Here is a 12,908-nt window from a genome sequence, read left to right as displayed (position 1 = left end):
AGTGACACCCACTGAGTCCTGCAGTGCCAGGCACAATGGCCGATGGTTAAAGAGGATGCGACCAACTAACAATTGAGGACAATGGAAGCGCTCTCCATACAGTGCACTGACTCCAAATCACAATACAGGCTGATCGTCAGAAATGAAAGAGACTGCTGTTTCTGCTGTTTGTCTTTCTATTTATTGGCTAAATGACTAGTAAACTAGCTTTGTTTTTGGATTGGAGCTTCACAAGCATTTGTGGTTTGGCTCATCAGATGTTACATTAAGTTCAAATGTCACTTAAAAAATCTGATGTCTGATTTGATTTGATTTCCCTATTATACATGGTGCTTCATTTCAAGTACACACACACACACACACACACACACACACACACACACACACACACACCCCTCTCAACATTTGTGAGTTTATAAGCCTTGTTTTATTACAAGTGATGGTAAAAGGGGTTAGGGTTAAGAATCTGGGAGTATGATAAAGTTTGAGTGTTTATTCCAGGGACTTAAACACTGACATTGCTCTCCTTGTCCCTGTAGGTCCTGTGGAGCATGTTCATCTCCGAGTTCCATTCGTTGCCATCAGGAATAAGGAGGTCAACATCAGTGCAGTCGTATGGCCCAGTCAGCTGGGGACGCTTACCTATTTCTGGTGGTTCGGCAACAGCACCAAGGTTCGGCCCTTTCTTCTTGCTGTCTGAGTAGATCTCTACTGAACGCTGCTAGGCTCCAGCTTCTGTATTGATGCTGGAGACACTGGGGATGTGGGCAAGAGGATGCCCTTAATGAAGTGATAAATCCACATAATTGAATACCACACACCTCCCTACACCAACTTCATTATTCTAATAGGGCAAGTTCAGATAATCCTGAGGAAGAGAGTACTTTGAGAAACTATACAAATCTGGTTGTTCTTGCTCCTTTAATCAGTATTTCTAAAACATCTTTTGCCCCAGGTTTTAATCCTGGCCTTTCCTCTCATACCTATATAATCTCAAGGAAGTCACTTAGCATCTCTGAGATTAAAAAGTTTGCAAAATCTGGATTAATATGTAAAATATCCTTATCGAGACAGACGAGATGTTCAATGAAGGCCATGGCATTGATGTTGTCAAGTGGCAAAGAAAGGAATGGAAGGGGCCAAACTCTGGACTTTGCAGATACTCCCTGCTCCCAGCCCCTAGTGATGGTGACAATTGTGTGGAAAATGACCATGCTTGTATAATAGAAGCTGAAAGCAGTTAGGCTGAGCATCTCTCAGTTTAGGGGATTCATATTCTTCTCTGTTCCCGTTTTAGTCTTTGCATTTCCCTTGGTCATTCTTGAGACCATTCTTAGAGAGACTTTTATTTATTTATTTTTAATAATTTAGGAAGTCTATCATATTAGACTTGGAAACGCTGAATACCTAAACAAAAGCTAATAAATACTCAGCTACTGGTGTAGTAATTCCTATAAAACATGGATGGAACAATGTTGGTTTTGTTTGCGAGTTTTGAGATGAGCCAAGGAAACTTCGGCCCCTGCATGATAAGAGTGGGAGATGCTTCATCCCTGCTCTTCTTCAGGGAGGCAGCATGTGATGGAGAGAACAGAGGCCTGGGGATTAGAGAGACATGGGTAAGATTTCCAGGGCTCCCACATGCTCACAGCTAGCCCTGTGAACTCGATCAAGACATTTGACCTGAAGTTTAATTCACTCCACTGGAAACTGGAAAGAATATCTATGTCATCTTGATGTTGTGAAAACTAAGTAAGATAATATGATCTCCCTGGCACACACTAGGTACTCACTAAACGGATAGTTTTTATTTTGTCCTAAAAACTATGAGTTAGGATGGATTGATAAAAAGTAAAACTAGATTCATGGACCCAAGAGCTCCTTTTCTGTTTGCATTTTTCATGCTCTACTCTTTCAGATGCTTGTCTTGTACTGAAGCATCTCTGGGGTTATTACTCACCGGGGCAATGGATAGGGAGGTTATTGATAAGATCCTCATTGGTTCATTAGAGGAGTGAAGCTCCCTGTGTGAGATGAGCACCCCAATGTCAAGCAGCTGGTTAATTGTGGTTAGACCTGAAATCCTGTCTCCTCACTCCCATCTACCACGCCCCACCCCCAGGTCCAGGATGCTTTAGCTGCACTTCTGCTTTAGAGGTTACAGACCCTAAAATCCTGCCTCAAAAGCTAGCAGACAGACGCGGAGAAGGAAAAAGAGAAGCTCATACGAAGGGAGAAAGTAATAAAGAGAGGGATTTTAAGTTCATTTCTCCGCTGACAATGTGAGGTTTTGGCTGTTCCTGTCCACTGATGATCTTTACTGAGAAACGATTGAGAGCAAAGGGGCAGTTCTTGGCTGTTATCAACAGGACGATTTACTCAGCAGTCCGCGGGGAACCGGAGACACAGTGTTTCTCTACAACACCATTTTTTTTTTCTTTCTTTGAGTGCTCATTCTAAGGCCTGATATACCAGACAGTATCTCATAAATATTTGATAAATAAGCAGAAAGTGGATAAAGGGTTTGGGGAGTCTAGTTTTTATTTCTCTGATGATTATCTGTGTTAGTTCGAACAAATCACCTGATCTGAGTCTCAATGTTCTTTTCTCTAAAGCAAGGATACTAATATCTAATCCATGAACATTGAGTTATTATTTGAAATGTCTATCTATCTAATCTATATTATACCATATTATGAAAGGGCCATTTTAAAATTACAGAATGACATTATAAATTTTTTTTTAAAATTGATGATGACCTGAGGTATTTATTCCTTTAGCTAGGTATTTTTCATCTATAAACTTGAGCATAAAGTGCTACACAGATACCCAGACCTCAGAGGTTTACTAGTTGTTTTTCTGTTCCCCCAAAACCAAGAGAATGATAACACATGAGAGCCATTTGATTAAAATAGTTTTGAAATAAGGTAAATTTGGGTTGGGATTCAGACTAAAATTTTTCTTGGCTGTACGCCTTCAGTCACATTATGTAATTTCTATGGGTCTCAGTTTTGTTAATTGTAATGTTGCAATAAGAGTAGTAGTAACTATACTGTAATATTGCTTTGAGGATTGAGTGAAAAAAAGATACTCTTAGAACACATGCAAGCACTTGAAAATATCAGTCGCTGTTGTGCTTTCTCATCATTTTCATCTACATCTCAGTGACAAACCTGACTTGGTTCCATAGATTTTCCTCTCACCTCCAAGAATGGTTACTCAGTCCATTTGAAAGAGATACATTTTCAGTGCTTTTTCCTAACACTGTGCTATAAACATATCAAGGTGGCCGCTATACCCAATAACCGATCCAGTGAGCACTATATTTGTTTCGTAAATGAATCAGTCAGTGTCTCTCAGTGTCATTGTGAGCTCTCTGATTTTAGAACTATTTGGTTTCCTTTGACTAGCAAACTGACCTGTACAAGGAGTTAATACTAATTTTAAGCATTTATTTCTAGTACTGCTTCGTATGAGACTCTTCATACGCATTATTTTATTTAATCATTAGATCATCACTGGTAAAGGAGAAATTATCCCATTTTACAGAGAAAACTCTTAGGCTAATAACCTTGGAAGGCAGTGTTTTGTGTGTGTGTGTGTGTGTGTGTGTGTGTGTGTGTGTGTGTGTGTGTATTGTGACTAGGTGAATTGGACAGGTTCACCCAGGTGACTGAATTAAGTCAATCTCTCAGTAAAAATTAGTTAATACTCTCCTTTATATCCAGCCCTCTGCTTAGGAATAAAAGAGCACATACAACATTTCTCCTACCTTGAAGGAAATTACATTCCACGTAGAAGGATGATTGGTGTGCAAGTGTGATATATAAGTAAATAGAAGAGAACAAGCATTCCTGAAATCCAGCTGTAGTTTCCTAAACCTACAAACCTATCCTCAGAAGATGTGAAATTACACCGGTACCTCCATGGATCTTTTTCAAGAGCCTGTGGTTTGTGCTAGATGTTGTGAGGAATACAAAGCAGTTTAAATTCCAGTTGTTGCCTTCAAGAAATATAATCTATTTGTGAATATGAGGTTAACCTCCAAAGCTAGGTTCTACAGGGTAGTAGACACTCTAAGGTACTATATTAAGGAAAATAATCTTACTGGCCCAGTGCAGCAACTTAGAGGATGATGGATGCAGACTTTATTGGTCATGGAAGGAGTCCTGGGTGAAGTTGGCCCTAAGCCAGCACAGAGTTGAGGCAGAGAGGAGGGAAAGGGTAAGGCTTTGTGTAAAGGTAAGGCTTTGGGCATGGTTGTGGTCTGTGTAGACTGACTCAGACAAAGCAGAAGATTCTCTTAAGCAGAAACCAGAGAAAAAAATGAATGGTGGGGAGGACAGATGACAGATGGCTTTGAGTGACATACTTGTAAATGGATGCTATTTATTTTGTCACAGAAACTCAAATTTAGGATAGAATTGTAGAAGATAGAACCAAATTCATGGACAGTGATACTTTAGGCCCTGAGATATTTTTGAAGAGTTTCTGTGGGGTGTGTGTGTGTGTGTGTGTGTGTGTGTGTGTGTGTGTGTGTGTATTTGAGGACTTTTATTCCTGGCTGTGAATTTTCACATTAACTACAGTCACAAATAATAGTCTACACATACTATTTGGCTTTATTTCTTACAAAATATTCTTAGTGTGTATTTTAGAGCTTTTACATAGTTCTAATCATAGTATATCCAAATTATATATTCTGCCTTTTCCACTTTATATGACAAGCCCTTTTCACACATTACTATATAATCTGATGGAGGTTTTAAGTAAGGCAAGAATATTGATTGCACGGTCTGTCCAATTTCGGAATGGCAGTTTTCACCAAGGTATACATTTAAATTGTGCAGATTTTATAATATTCGATATTAACTTGACTTACTGTACCTGGCAAACTGGTGTAAGCTACGTCCAAAGATTTCCCTGAAGTTCCCTATTCCATTGGTCCAGTGAAAATCTCACAACTAAATAGTCACTCAGAGCTTTGTCGATTTCTTGCTGGGCTCAGTGGATAATGTGTGACCTGTTGCACATGAGTGATTTTCTGTGTAAAGGGAAGTACTCCAAACCCTAGGCAGGCATGAGGTATTACTATATTTTGCCGTGTGTAATGCGCACCCACATTTTTGGCCCAAGTTTTCAGGGGAAAAAAGCTTTTAATTTTTTAATTCAAATTTTTATTTGTTTATATTTAGGGACTTGAGTTTGTTGTATTATAAAGGAATTTCAGCATTTATTTATTTATTTATTTATTTATTTATTTATTTATTTATCATTACACTTTTAACTCATAAGCATACATAAAAGAATTAAAAAAATTATGTAGATACAGAATTAGTACTAACCATGTATAATGTGCTTCCTTATTTTTCCCTCACAAATTTGGGAAAAAAGTGCACATTATACATAGCCAAATATGGTATGCTAAGGAGCTTCCTTGTGGGCTGGCCCTGCAGTGTGGACCAAGCATCTTAGAGACAGAGAAGTCAATTGACCGCCTGTTGGATTTGTGGGGCTCTGGAAGGCTAATTTGCTGGGATTAACAAAGGTCTGGCTTAATAAATGTGTCTGCTTGCCTAATAGATTTTGTAAATGAACCTTAAAATATTTGATTTAATTTAGCATTGTTCACTAGATATCGGTAGCCAAGAAAGAATTCAAGGATCCTGTTGAGTGTTCCAGCTTTGCAAGGAAGGTAATGCAGCTTTGCAATATCAGCCATGATGCCCTAACAGCTCATGAAAAACAAAAGCCATTTTAAAAACAGAATTAGGTTCTGCCATCTCCCCAGCACAGAAGCCTATGGCCTGCCACCCGGAAACCAAGTGTGGCCATTCAGCACAGTTTGTTTGCTGTGGCTCAGATCCCTGACTGGCTAGCAGGATAGCACACCCATTCCTACCTCAGATGACATTCCGTTGTCCTGCCACCCTGTGTCTCTGGCCCGTGGTTCTCCTAGGAAAGAAGCTAGATGGAGAAATCAAATCTGCTGGGACAAGACGAATTCCAGTCCCCTCAAAAAGGGATGTCACGCCCAGTACAGCACCAACCACTGAGTCTAAGAGAAGAACAGTGTGCAGAGAAAGGAGAGGGTGCCACGTAGACCACTGAGAGCTGAAGAGGTGACATGGAAGTAGTGAAAGTCCCCCAGAGAACTGACTATCAAGGGAGAAAAATATCATGGTGTACGAGGTAGGAAGAGATGAGAGATAGCTGAGGGCAATCACCAAAATGGAAGGGCGCTGTAACATAGTCATGATCCGAGAGAGGTAATTGATGGAATCAAGAAAAATAAAAACACATCAATTCCTTTTTCGTTTTGTTTCTTTCCCAACATTTATTATTGAAAACTTCAAACATACACTAAAGCTGAAAGAAGTTTACAGTGAACATCCATATACCCACTACCTGTAGTCTACGGTTAACATTTACTATGCTTGTTTTACACACATCTATCTATCTGTCCATCCCTCCATCCATCACCAACTGATATTAATGTTTTGTTCCATTTCAGAGCCAATTTTAGACATTTTGTCCTAAATGCCTTGGCTTACAAATCATTAACAAGAATTCAATATTTATGTACACTCATACCGCCCATCAAAATATGTAGTATTACTGTTACTCCTGAAAATTCTCTCACGCCCAGTCTCAGTCCATTCCCACACCCAATCTCCAGAACCAATCACTATTTTTTCATCATAGGTTAGCTTTGCCTGTTCTAGAACTTCACATAGATGTAATCATACCATATGAATTCTTTTTTGTAAGGCTTCTTTCACTTCTTACGATTTTGGGATTCATATATACTGATGTGGATATCAGCATTTGTACTTTTGTGTTCATTGTATGAATATACTATGACTATTTAATTCATTTTTCTGTTGATGAATTCTCCTAGGCTCTTTTCAGTTTTTGGCTGTTATGAATATACTGCTATGGACATTTTGTTTGTTTGTTGACATGTATTTTCTTTTAACTTGACTGAGATTGCTAAGTCATAAAACGTAAAATGGCACAACTACTTGAGAAATAATGATTGCAATTTCTTGTAAAACTGAAGTTTTTCTAAGGTAATGAAGCAGTTGAAGGGATTCTGACAGATAAGACCTAGTGGGTTGAGCAGTAGGAACTAGAAAGTGTGCATAAAGCCAGTCATCTAGCCTATATATTCCAAGCTGAGTGAGTCCTCACAGCTTTTCTAACCCAAACCTTTCATTAACAGATAACAACAACAACAACAACCCCCCCCCCAAAAAAAAAACAAAAACCAAAAAACAAAAAAACTAAGACGCAGAAAGGGAACAAACTTTGCGCAAGGTCATTCATTAAAATAGTAATGGAGCCAGTGTTTCAAGTCTCTGTTCTTGTTATACTAGAGGTGGCAACCCAGGGTACACAAGTTGTTTTTCCCTTATTCAATGACCATGGCCAACGCTGCTATGCTGAGTCCAGCTTAACTTCAGAATCCTCCTCAACACAGGACACTGGCCCACTGAAGTTGATGTGCATCACGGAAACTACTTGTACCTCATTAGTTGTTTAATTAATGTAGGCACACCTTTGTGTGTTTCATCACAGAGCCATAAATACAGGGAAGAATGCTTGACTTCTGGGGTTTACCCTTAGATAAGGGAAAGAGTATATCTCTTTCCCATATTCAACCTCTTTCATTTTTCATTTAGCAACCAGAGAAGAAAGGGTGTCAGAGCTGAGAGCTAATCTTCCCAAAGTCCAGCCATCAGCCAGGTCATAAAATAGAGCTATAGGATTTTAAAGTAGAAGAAATCAAATTATTACTTCAGGGTCCCAGTTGAAAATTTTGAGTTAAGAAAAACAAAAACAAAAAGACTTAGTCTTGCAGCAGGGGTGCTGTCTGAAAGCTGCCTCTCTGAGCCTCTGCAGGGTTCTAGCCCATACTTCCAGGCCATGTTCAGCTAGATACATGAGTTTGCTGTGTGAGCAATGGCCCACACCCACCCCCTTATAGGGCAGCTCTGTGTACGCCCAACTGGCTACATTGTTACTCTCTACCCCATTGCTGTCCTGACAGCTACCAGAGTGAGTCCTCATCCGGGCTTGTGACATCTCTTTAGGAGCCGCCTTAGAGAAGCCTGCTAGTGTTGTGTCTTATGTTGCAAACACCAGAGAACTTGAGAGGGCATGGGCTCAAGATGGCCACTGAATAGTGACTCTTGAATCTCAGGATCTTCATTCTCTTCTCTAACAAGTACCTGATTTTTATTGAGATCCTAATTCACGGGGCTGGCGGGTGGGGGGGAATCATTCTGTTTCTTTATCCTTGTCAAGTCCTTATCTGGTAGGATAAGGAAAATAAAACAGAAAAAGGAAAAAGAAAGCATCAAAAGATGATCACAGGTATGTAGGTTTATGTTTTCTAACCTATTAACAATGTTAGAAATGGCTTGCAAATAGAAAATAAATTTAAAAACCAGTCATATGACCTTGCATCCAATCTACATATCTATTCTGCTGTATGTAAGACAATATGCCAAGGATAGGTGATACAGAAGTAAATAAAATGAGGTCATTTCTCTGAATAGTCTTATAGTCCAATCGAATACAGGATGAAAATACAAGCGACACCGAGTATTGGGGAACGGAAATGATCTCTTTCCAGAGTCAACAGAAAGAGGTTACAAAAGTTGCTTCTACCTTGCCCCAGGAAAAGGAACAGAATGACAAGTAAAATCCAGGGTGTTCAGTCTTACCTTCATCACTCAGGATAAACATTTTATAGTGCTTTTTGAGTGTTTGAATACTCTTCCTGGATACTGGATACAATCACAGTTTTAGGAACCTGTGTAATTTTCTTTTTTCTTTTTCATGTTAGGACCCCTTGAGAATATGCAAATGCTGTACAGAATTATGACCATCTGAGATTTATAGTAAAGGAGGACATCTCATATCCCACAGAGGATTAAATTTGTCTTTCTACTGTCTTTTAGCCCCTCATCACCTTGGACAGCAGTATTTCCTTCACCTTCCTTGCAGAGGGAACCAACACCATCACCGTTCAGGTGGCCGCTGGGAATGCCCTTATCCAGGATACAAAAGATATTGCAGTTCATGGTAAGCTCTGGAAATTGTCCAGTGATGCCCCCTCCTGCCCAGTCAATCCCCTCTACCTATCCTAGTGACAATTGCTGACTGCTTTGGGAACTTCTTAGACCCTGGGGAAATGATGTAGGTCCACGAGAGGTATTGCTACCTTCTTCCTACCTTGTTCCTGGACAGAGAAGCAGGCACAGGCAGGCATTTGTTGTCTTCTGTGATGTGTCTGCAGCACAACCTGATGGTCTCATTAGACAGAGACTTATCATCAGTTGAAGTGATGCTAAACTAGAAATAGAAGCATCTAGATCTTATGTCGTGCTGAGGTATCTACAACACGCATGCAGCATGACTCTTTGTGAGGATGGGGACCAGTGATTTCAAAAGCTGGAGGAGTCATGGTCCCTACCCTTGAAGAACTCATAGTTCAGATACTGAGATGAACTGCACATAATCTATGTGTTTTCTTGATTGGTGGAGATTCTACCATCATTGACTGCAAAGGCTGAACACAAGGCTAAGAATATAAGGACAGACAAGGCAGGAGAGTGGTAAATATGGCCCCTATCCTGTTCTAAATCCTGGAGAACTATTCTTAATTATTAAATTTATTTTAAATAAAATTGTGCTTTTACTACCATTCCACACAACCTCCCCCAAGCCCCTAAAAACAGTCACTATACCAGGGGTTTTCTAGAAAGTTGTACTAAAGTCCTCTGACTCAGAACACATCTCTTCAGCCTCACTTCAGGTGAATGTCTTTTCCTACATGTCTGCCACTTGATGCTCAGGCTCTCTCATTGGGCACCTAGAAGATTTTTGTTTTTCAATTAAGCATTTTTTACTGAAGTGTAAATTTAATACAGAAAAGTACACATCATAAGCATTTCAGCTTCATGAATTACCACAAAGTGAACAAAGCTGTGTACCCACTAACCAGGTCAAGAAATTGAATTTTACTCATCCCCTCGATAGAGAATTTCAATCTGCTTTTTAACGCCCTGAGGCAGTTACTAGCAGGATGTACAAAGGAACTGAAGGAAGGACATAAGGCTTTGTTTTCATTAAGTCCAACTTGTTAAAACTGTATCACTAAATCTGCATGATATCACTTACAGTAGCAAAAGTGTCCTTCTTCTGGGGTTTCATACTTACATTTTATTTCAGGTAATTTTCTTTTACAAGAAGACGGGCTTAAGATTTTAGGGACTAACAAAAATGGTAGGAACACAAATCTACTCCTGCTCATCAAGTCCCACTTCCTTTCAGAAGCCAAGAAACAGGCTGAAAAGATGGAATTAGAGCTGATGCTACACGAAAGTGTGCCCTTTCCCTAAACACAGTGATTGTGTTGTCCCCTTGCCTATCACACCCTCTCTCAGCCTCAGTCCCACACTCTCTCTTCCTGCAGAATACTTCCAGTCCCAGCTCTTATCATTCTCTCCTAATCTGGATTACCACAATCCTGACATTCCTGAGTGGAGGCAAGATATTGGCCATGTCATCAAGCGAGCTCTGGTTAAAGTAAGTTGGCTTTATTTTTGCTGAAATCTTTAGGAATAAAGAGCCAGATGGTGTCCTCCAGAATATGTTTTCATGAATTAAAAATCACCATTCTACAGTTCGATAAGGATTATTTCTCTGTAAAAAGAGAGAGAGAAAAAAATGGAAGAAGTGAAGAAAGATGAGGGTTTGGGGGACAGGCGGAGGGAGGGAGGGAGAGAGAAAGAGAGAGAGAGAGAGAGAGAGAGAGAGAGAGAGAGAGAGAGAGAGAGAGAGAGAGAGAGAGAGAGAGAGAGAGAAGCATTTGAGGATGGAGATTGGCCCCATCTTTATCCTAAATTTGTCTAATACAGGAGCTTGACTCCTTTAATGAAATAGTGAGGACCACTCATTGAGTCTACGCTTTATCATTCACTTTATTGGCTGTTTGCCCAACAAAGTGGTTTCTTAACCAGACACTCACTCAGACTCCAAGACTACCATTGGCCGTACATGGCAATCAAGGCTACAGGCCAGGAAACAGAGCATGCCAGCAGACTCTATAAAATTAACCCAATGTCAGATTTGCCTTAAAGATACTTTAGAGGGCGCTGTTAACACTTTGCTCAGGGCTAGGTACTAGGCTATAACAATGACAAAAACGTGGTCAATTCTAATAAGCAACTCATTCTATGATAGAGGCATGGCCAGCATTTCAAAAGAGCGTGGAGAGAAATGTGAGTCCCTCTATCCAGGAAAGTGAAGGCTTAGCACATATTTGTGACTCAATAAATACTTGTGAACTATTAGGATGGTCTTCAGAGAAGACACTTGAACTCTGTTTTAAAGGATAGACAGTAGTTAACAGAAAAGGATCATATCTTTCAAGTAGAATGAACAGCATGTGCAAACCCATGGACTACTGAGAAAGCATAGCATGTTTGGGAAATGGCAGAGTTTAGTGTAGGGAATCTTTAGATTTTAAGGGCAGGTATGATTAATGTTGAGCTAGGATGGTTAGGTAGTTTGTGAAGGATCTGAGAAGCTAACAGGGGTTTGACATATCTCTTATAGGCACTGGGAAGTGTGAGATGTATTGTATTTATTGTAGTAAAAAATCCTGACAATAGATTTACATGTCAGGGACCCACTCTGGTAGCAATACAGAGGATGGGCTGCTGAGGTGGGAAGTGAATATGGTGGGGGAGAGGTGTCACAAAAAATGACCAGTTAAAAGATGACTTTCGTTATCTAGAGATAAATGATCCTGGAATGGAAACATTCAAAGGCTACTTAGGAAGTTGAGCAATATAATTAATAACTAATAATATGTAGTGTGGGTGAGAGGGAGGGAGAAGCTTTCTGATTACAAGAGTAGGTAAGAGATGGCCTTGCCTTTTAATCAAGATGGGGACTATGTAGGAGAAATATGCTGGGGGAACAATAATGGGTTGATCATTTATATGCATTTGGAGCACATGAGAAACAATTGGGTGAAGATAACCAGGAGAGTTGGAAATATGGATCTGAAGATCAAGCAGAGGTTCCCGTTCCAGGTAGAGATGTGGGAGTTGAGGCTGTGGACGTCCATAAACCACCCCACCCCCACGGATAGTATGGGTGTAGGACAGACACGAATGTTGATGCTTCCCAAGTTGTAGGCGAAAGATCCAGGGATAGACATGGAGAACAGGCAGGCAGACAGGAAGAAGGAAAAGAATGATAGAAGAGCATTCCTGTGGGGAGTTGTTTGAAAGGTGAACTTCACCTCAAATCTTTTTATACAGAGACTGTTCATAGAAAAGGATGAAAATGAGGCTGCTCGGGGATGCGTTGGACTGTGAAAGATCCAGAATTGTGTTGTATTTTGTATGATTGTGTTTATTAAAATCATACAAGCTTTTTAAAAAATAATTTTGTAATTTTAATAATAATCCCAATAAATAATAATAATCACTCATGCCATTTCATACCTGGGTCTTAAATCTCATGAAGACCAGTTACTCAGACACCCCTTTGGATGAGATTAAGTGACTCTAGACACATATCTCCAAGTTCCCTCCAAGATCTCTAACTGACTCACGCTCCCTAAGACCACAATTCCCTGGGACAAAGGGTTATACCAGTCACTGCACTCACAGGCTCACCCACTTCACTCCCCTGGGTAATTCTCTGCATGTTGCTCCCCAGTCTGGTCTCTGGAGACTTGTTTCCCCTGGCTGGTTAAGATGAGGCTTTCCAGCCCAGTGCTCTTGGACACGGAGACTTCCACCTACTTGGGATCATGCCTTCCCGCAGGATAGGGAGGCAGCTGGCAAAGCTTCCTCAGGTTCCAAGGGAAGACTCTGCTT

General features: G+C 40.2%; 1 protein-coding gene across 2 annotated transcripts in view; it reads left to right on the top strand.

The window, feature by feature from the left end:
- The window catches only part of SORCS3 (sortilin related VPS10 domain containing receptor 3), a 541,876-nt gene that overhangs the window by 516,863 nt on the left and 12,105 nt on the right, over positions 1-12,908 (top strand). For both annotated transcript variants that reach the window (XM_081075409.1, XM_081075410.1), the window contains 3 exons: positions 540-673; positions 8,970-9,093; positions 10,487-10,599. In XM_081075409.1, the coding sequence (XP_080931535.1) occupies positions 540-673; positions 8,970-9,093; positions 10,487-10,599 (371 nt within the window). The remainder of the gene's footprint in view (positions 1-539; positions 674-8,969; positions 9,094-10,486; positions 10,600-12,908) is intronic.

Source organism: Rhinolophus hipposideros (assembly GCF_964194185.1).
Source record: "Rhinolophus hipposideros genome assembly, chromosome: 15".
In the NCBI taxonomy this organism is placed as follows: Eukaryota; Metazoa; Chordata; class Mammalia; order Chiroptera; family Rhinolophidae; genus Rhinolophus; species Rhinolophus hipposideros.
This window is presented reverse-complemented; position numbering and strand designations above follow the sequence as displayed.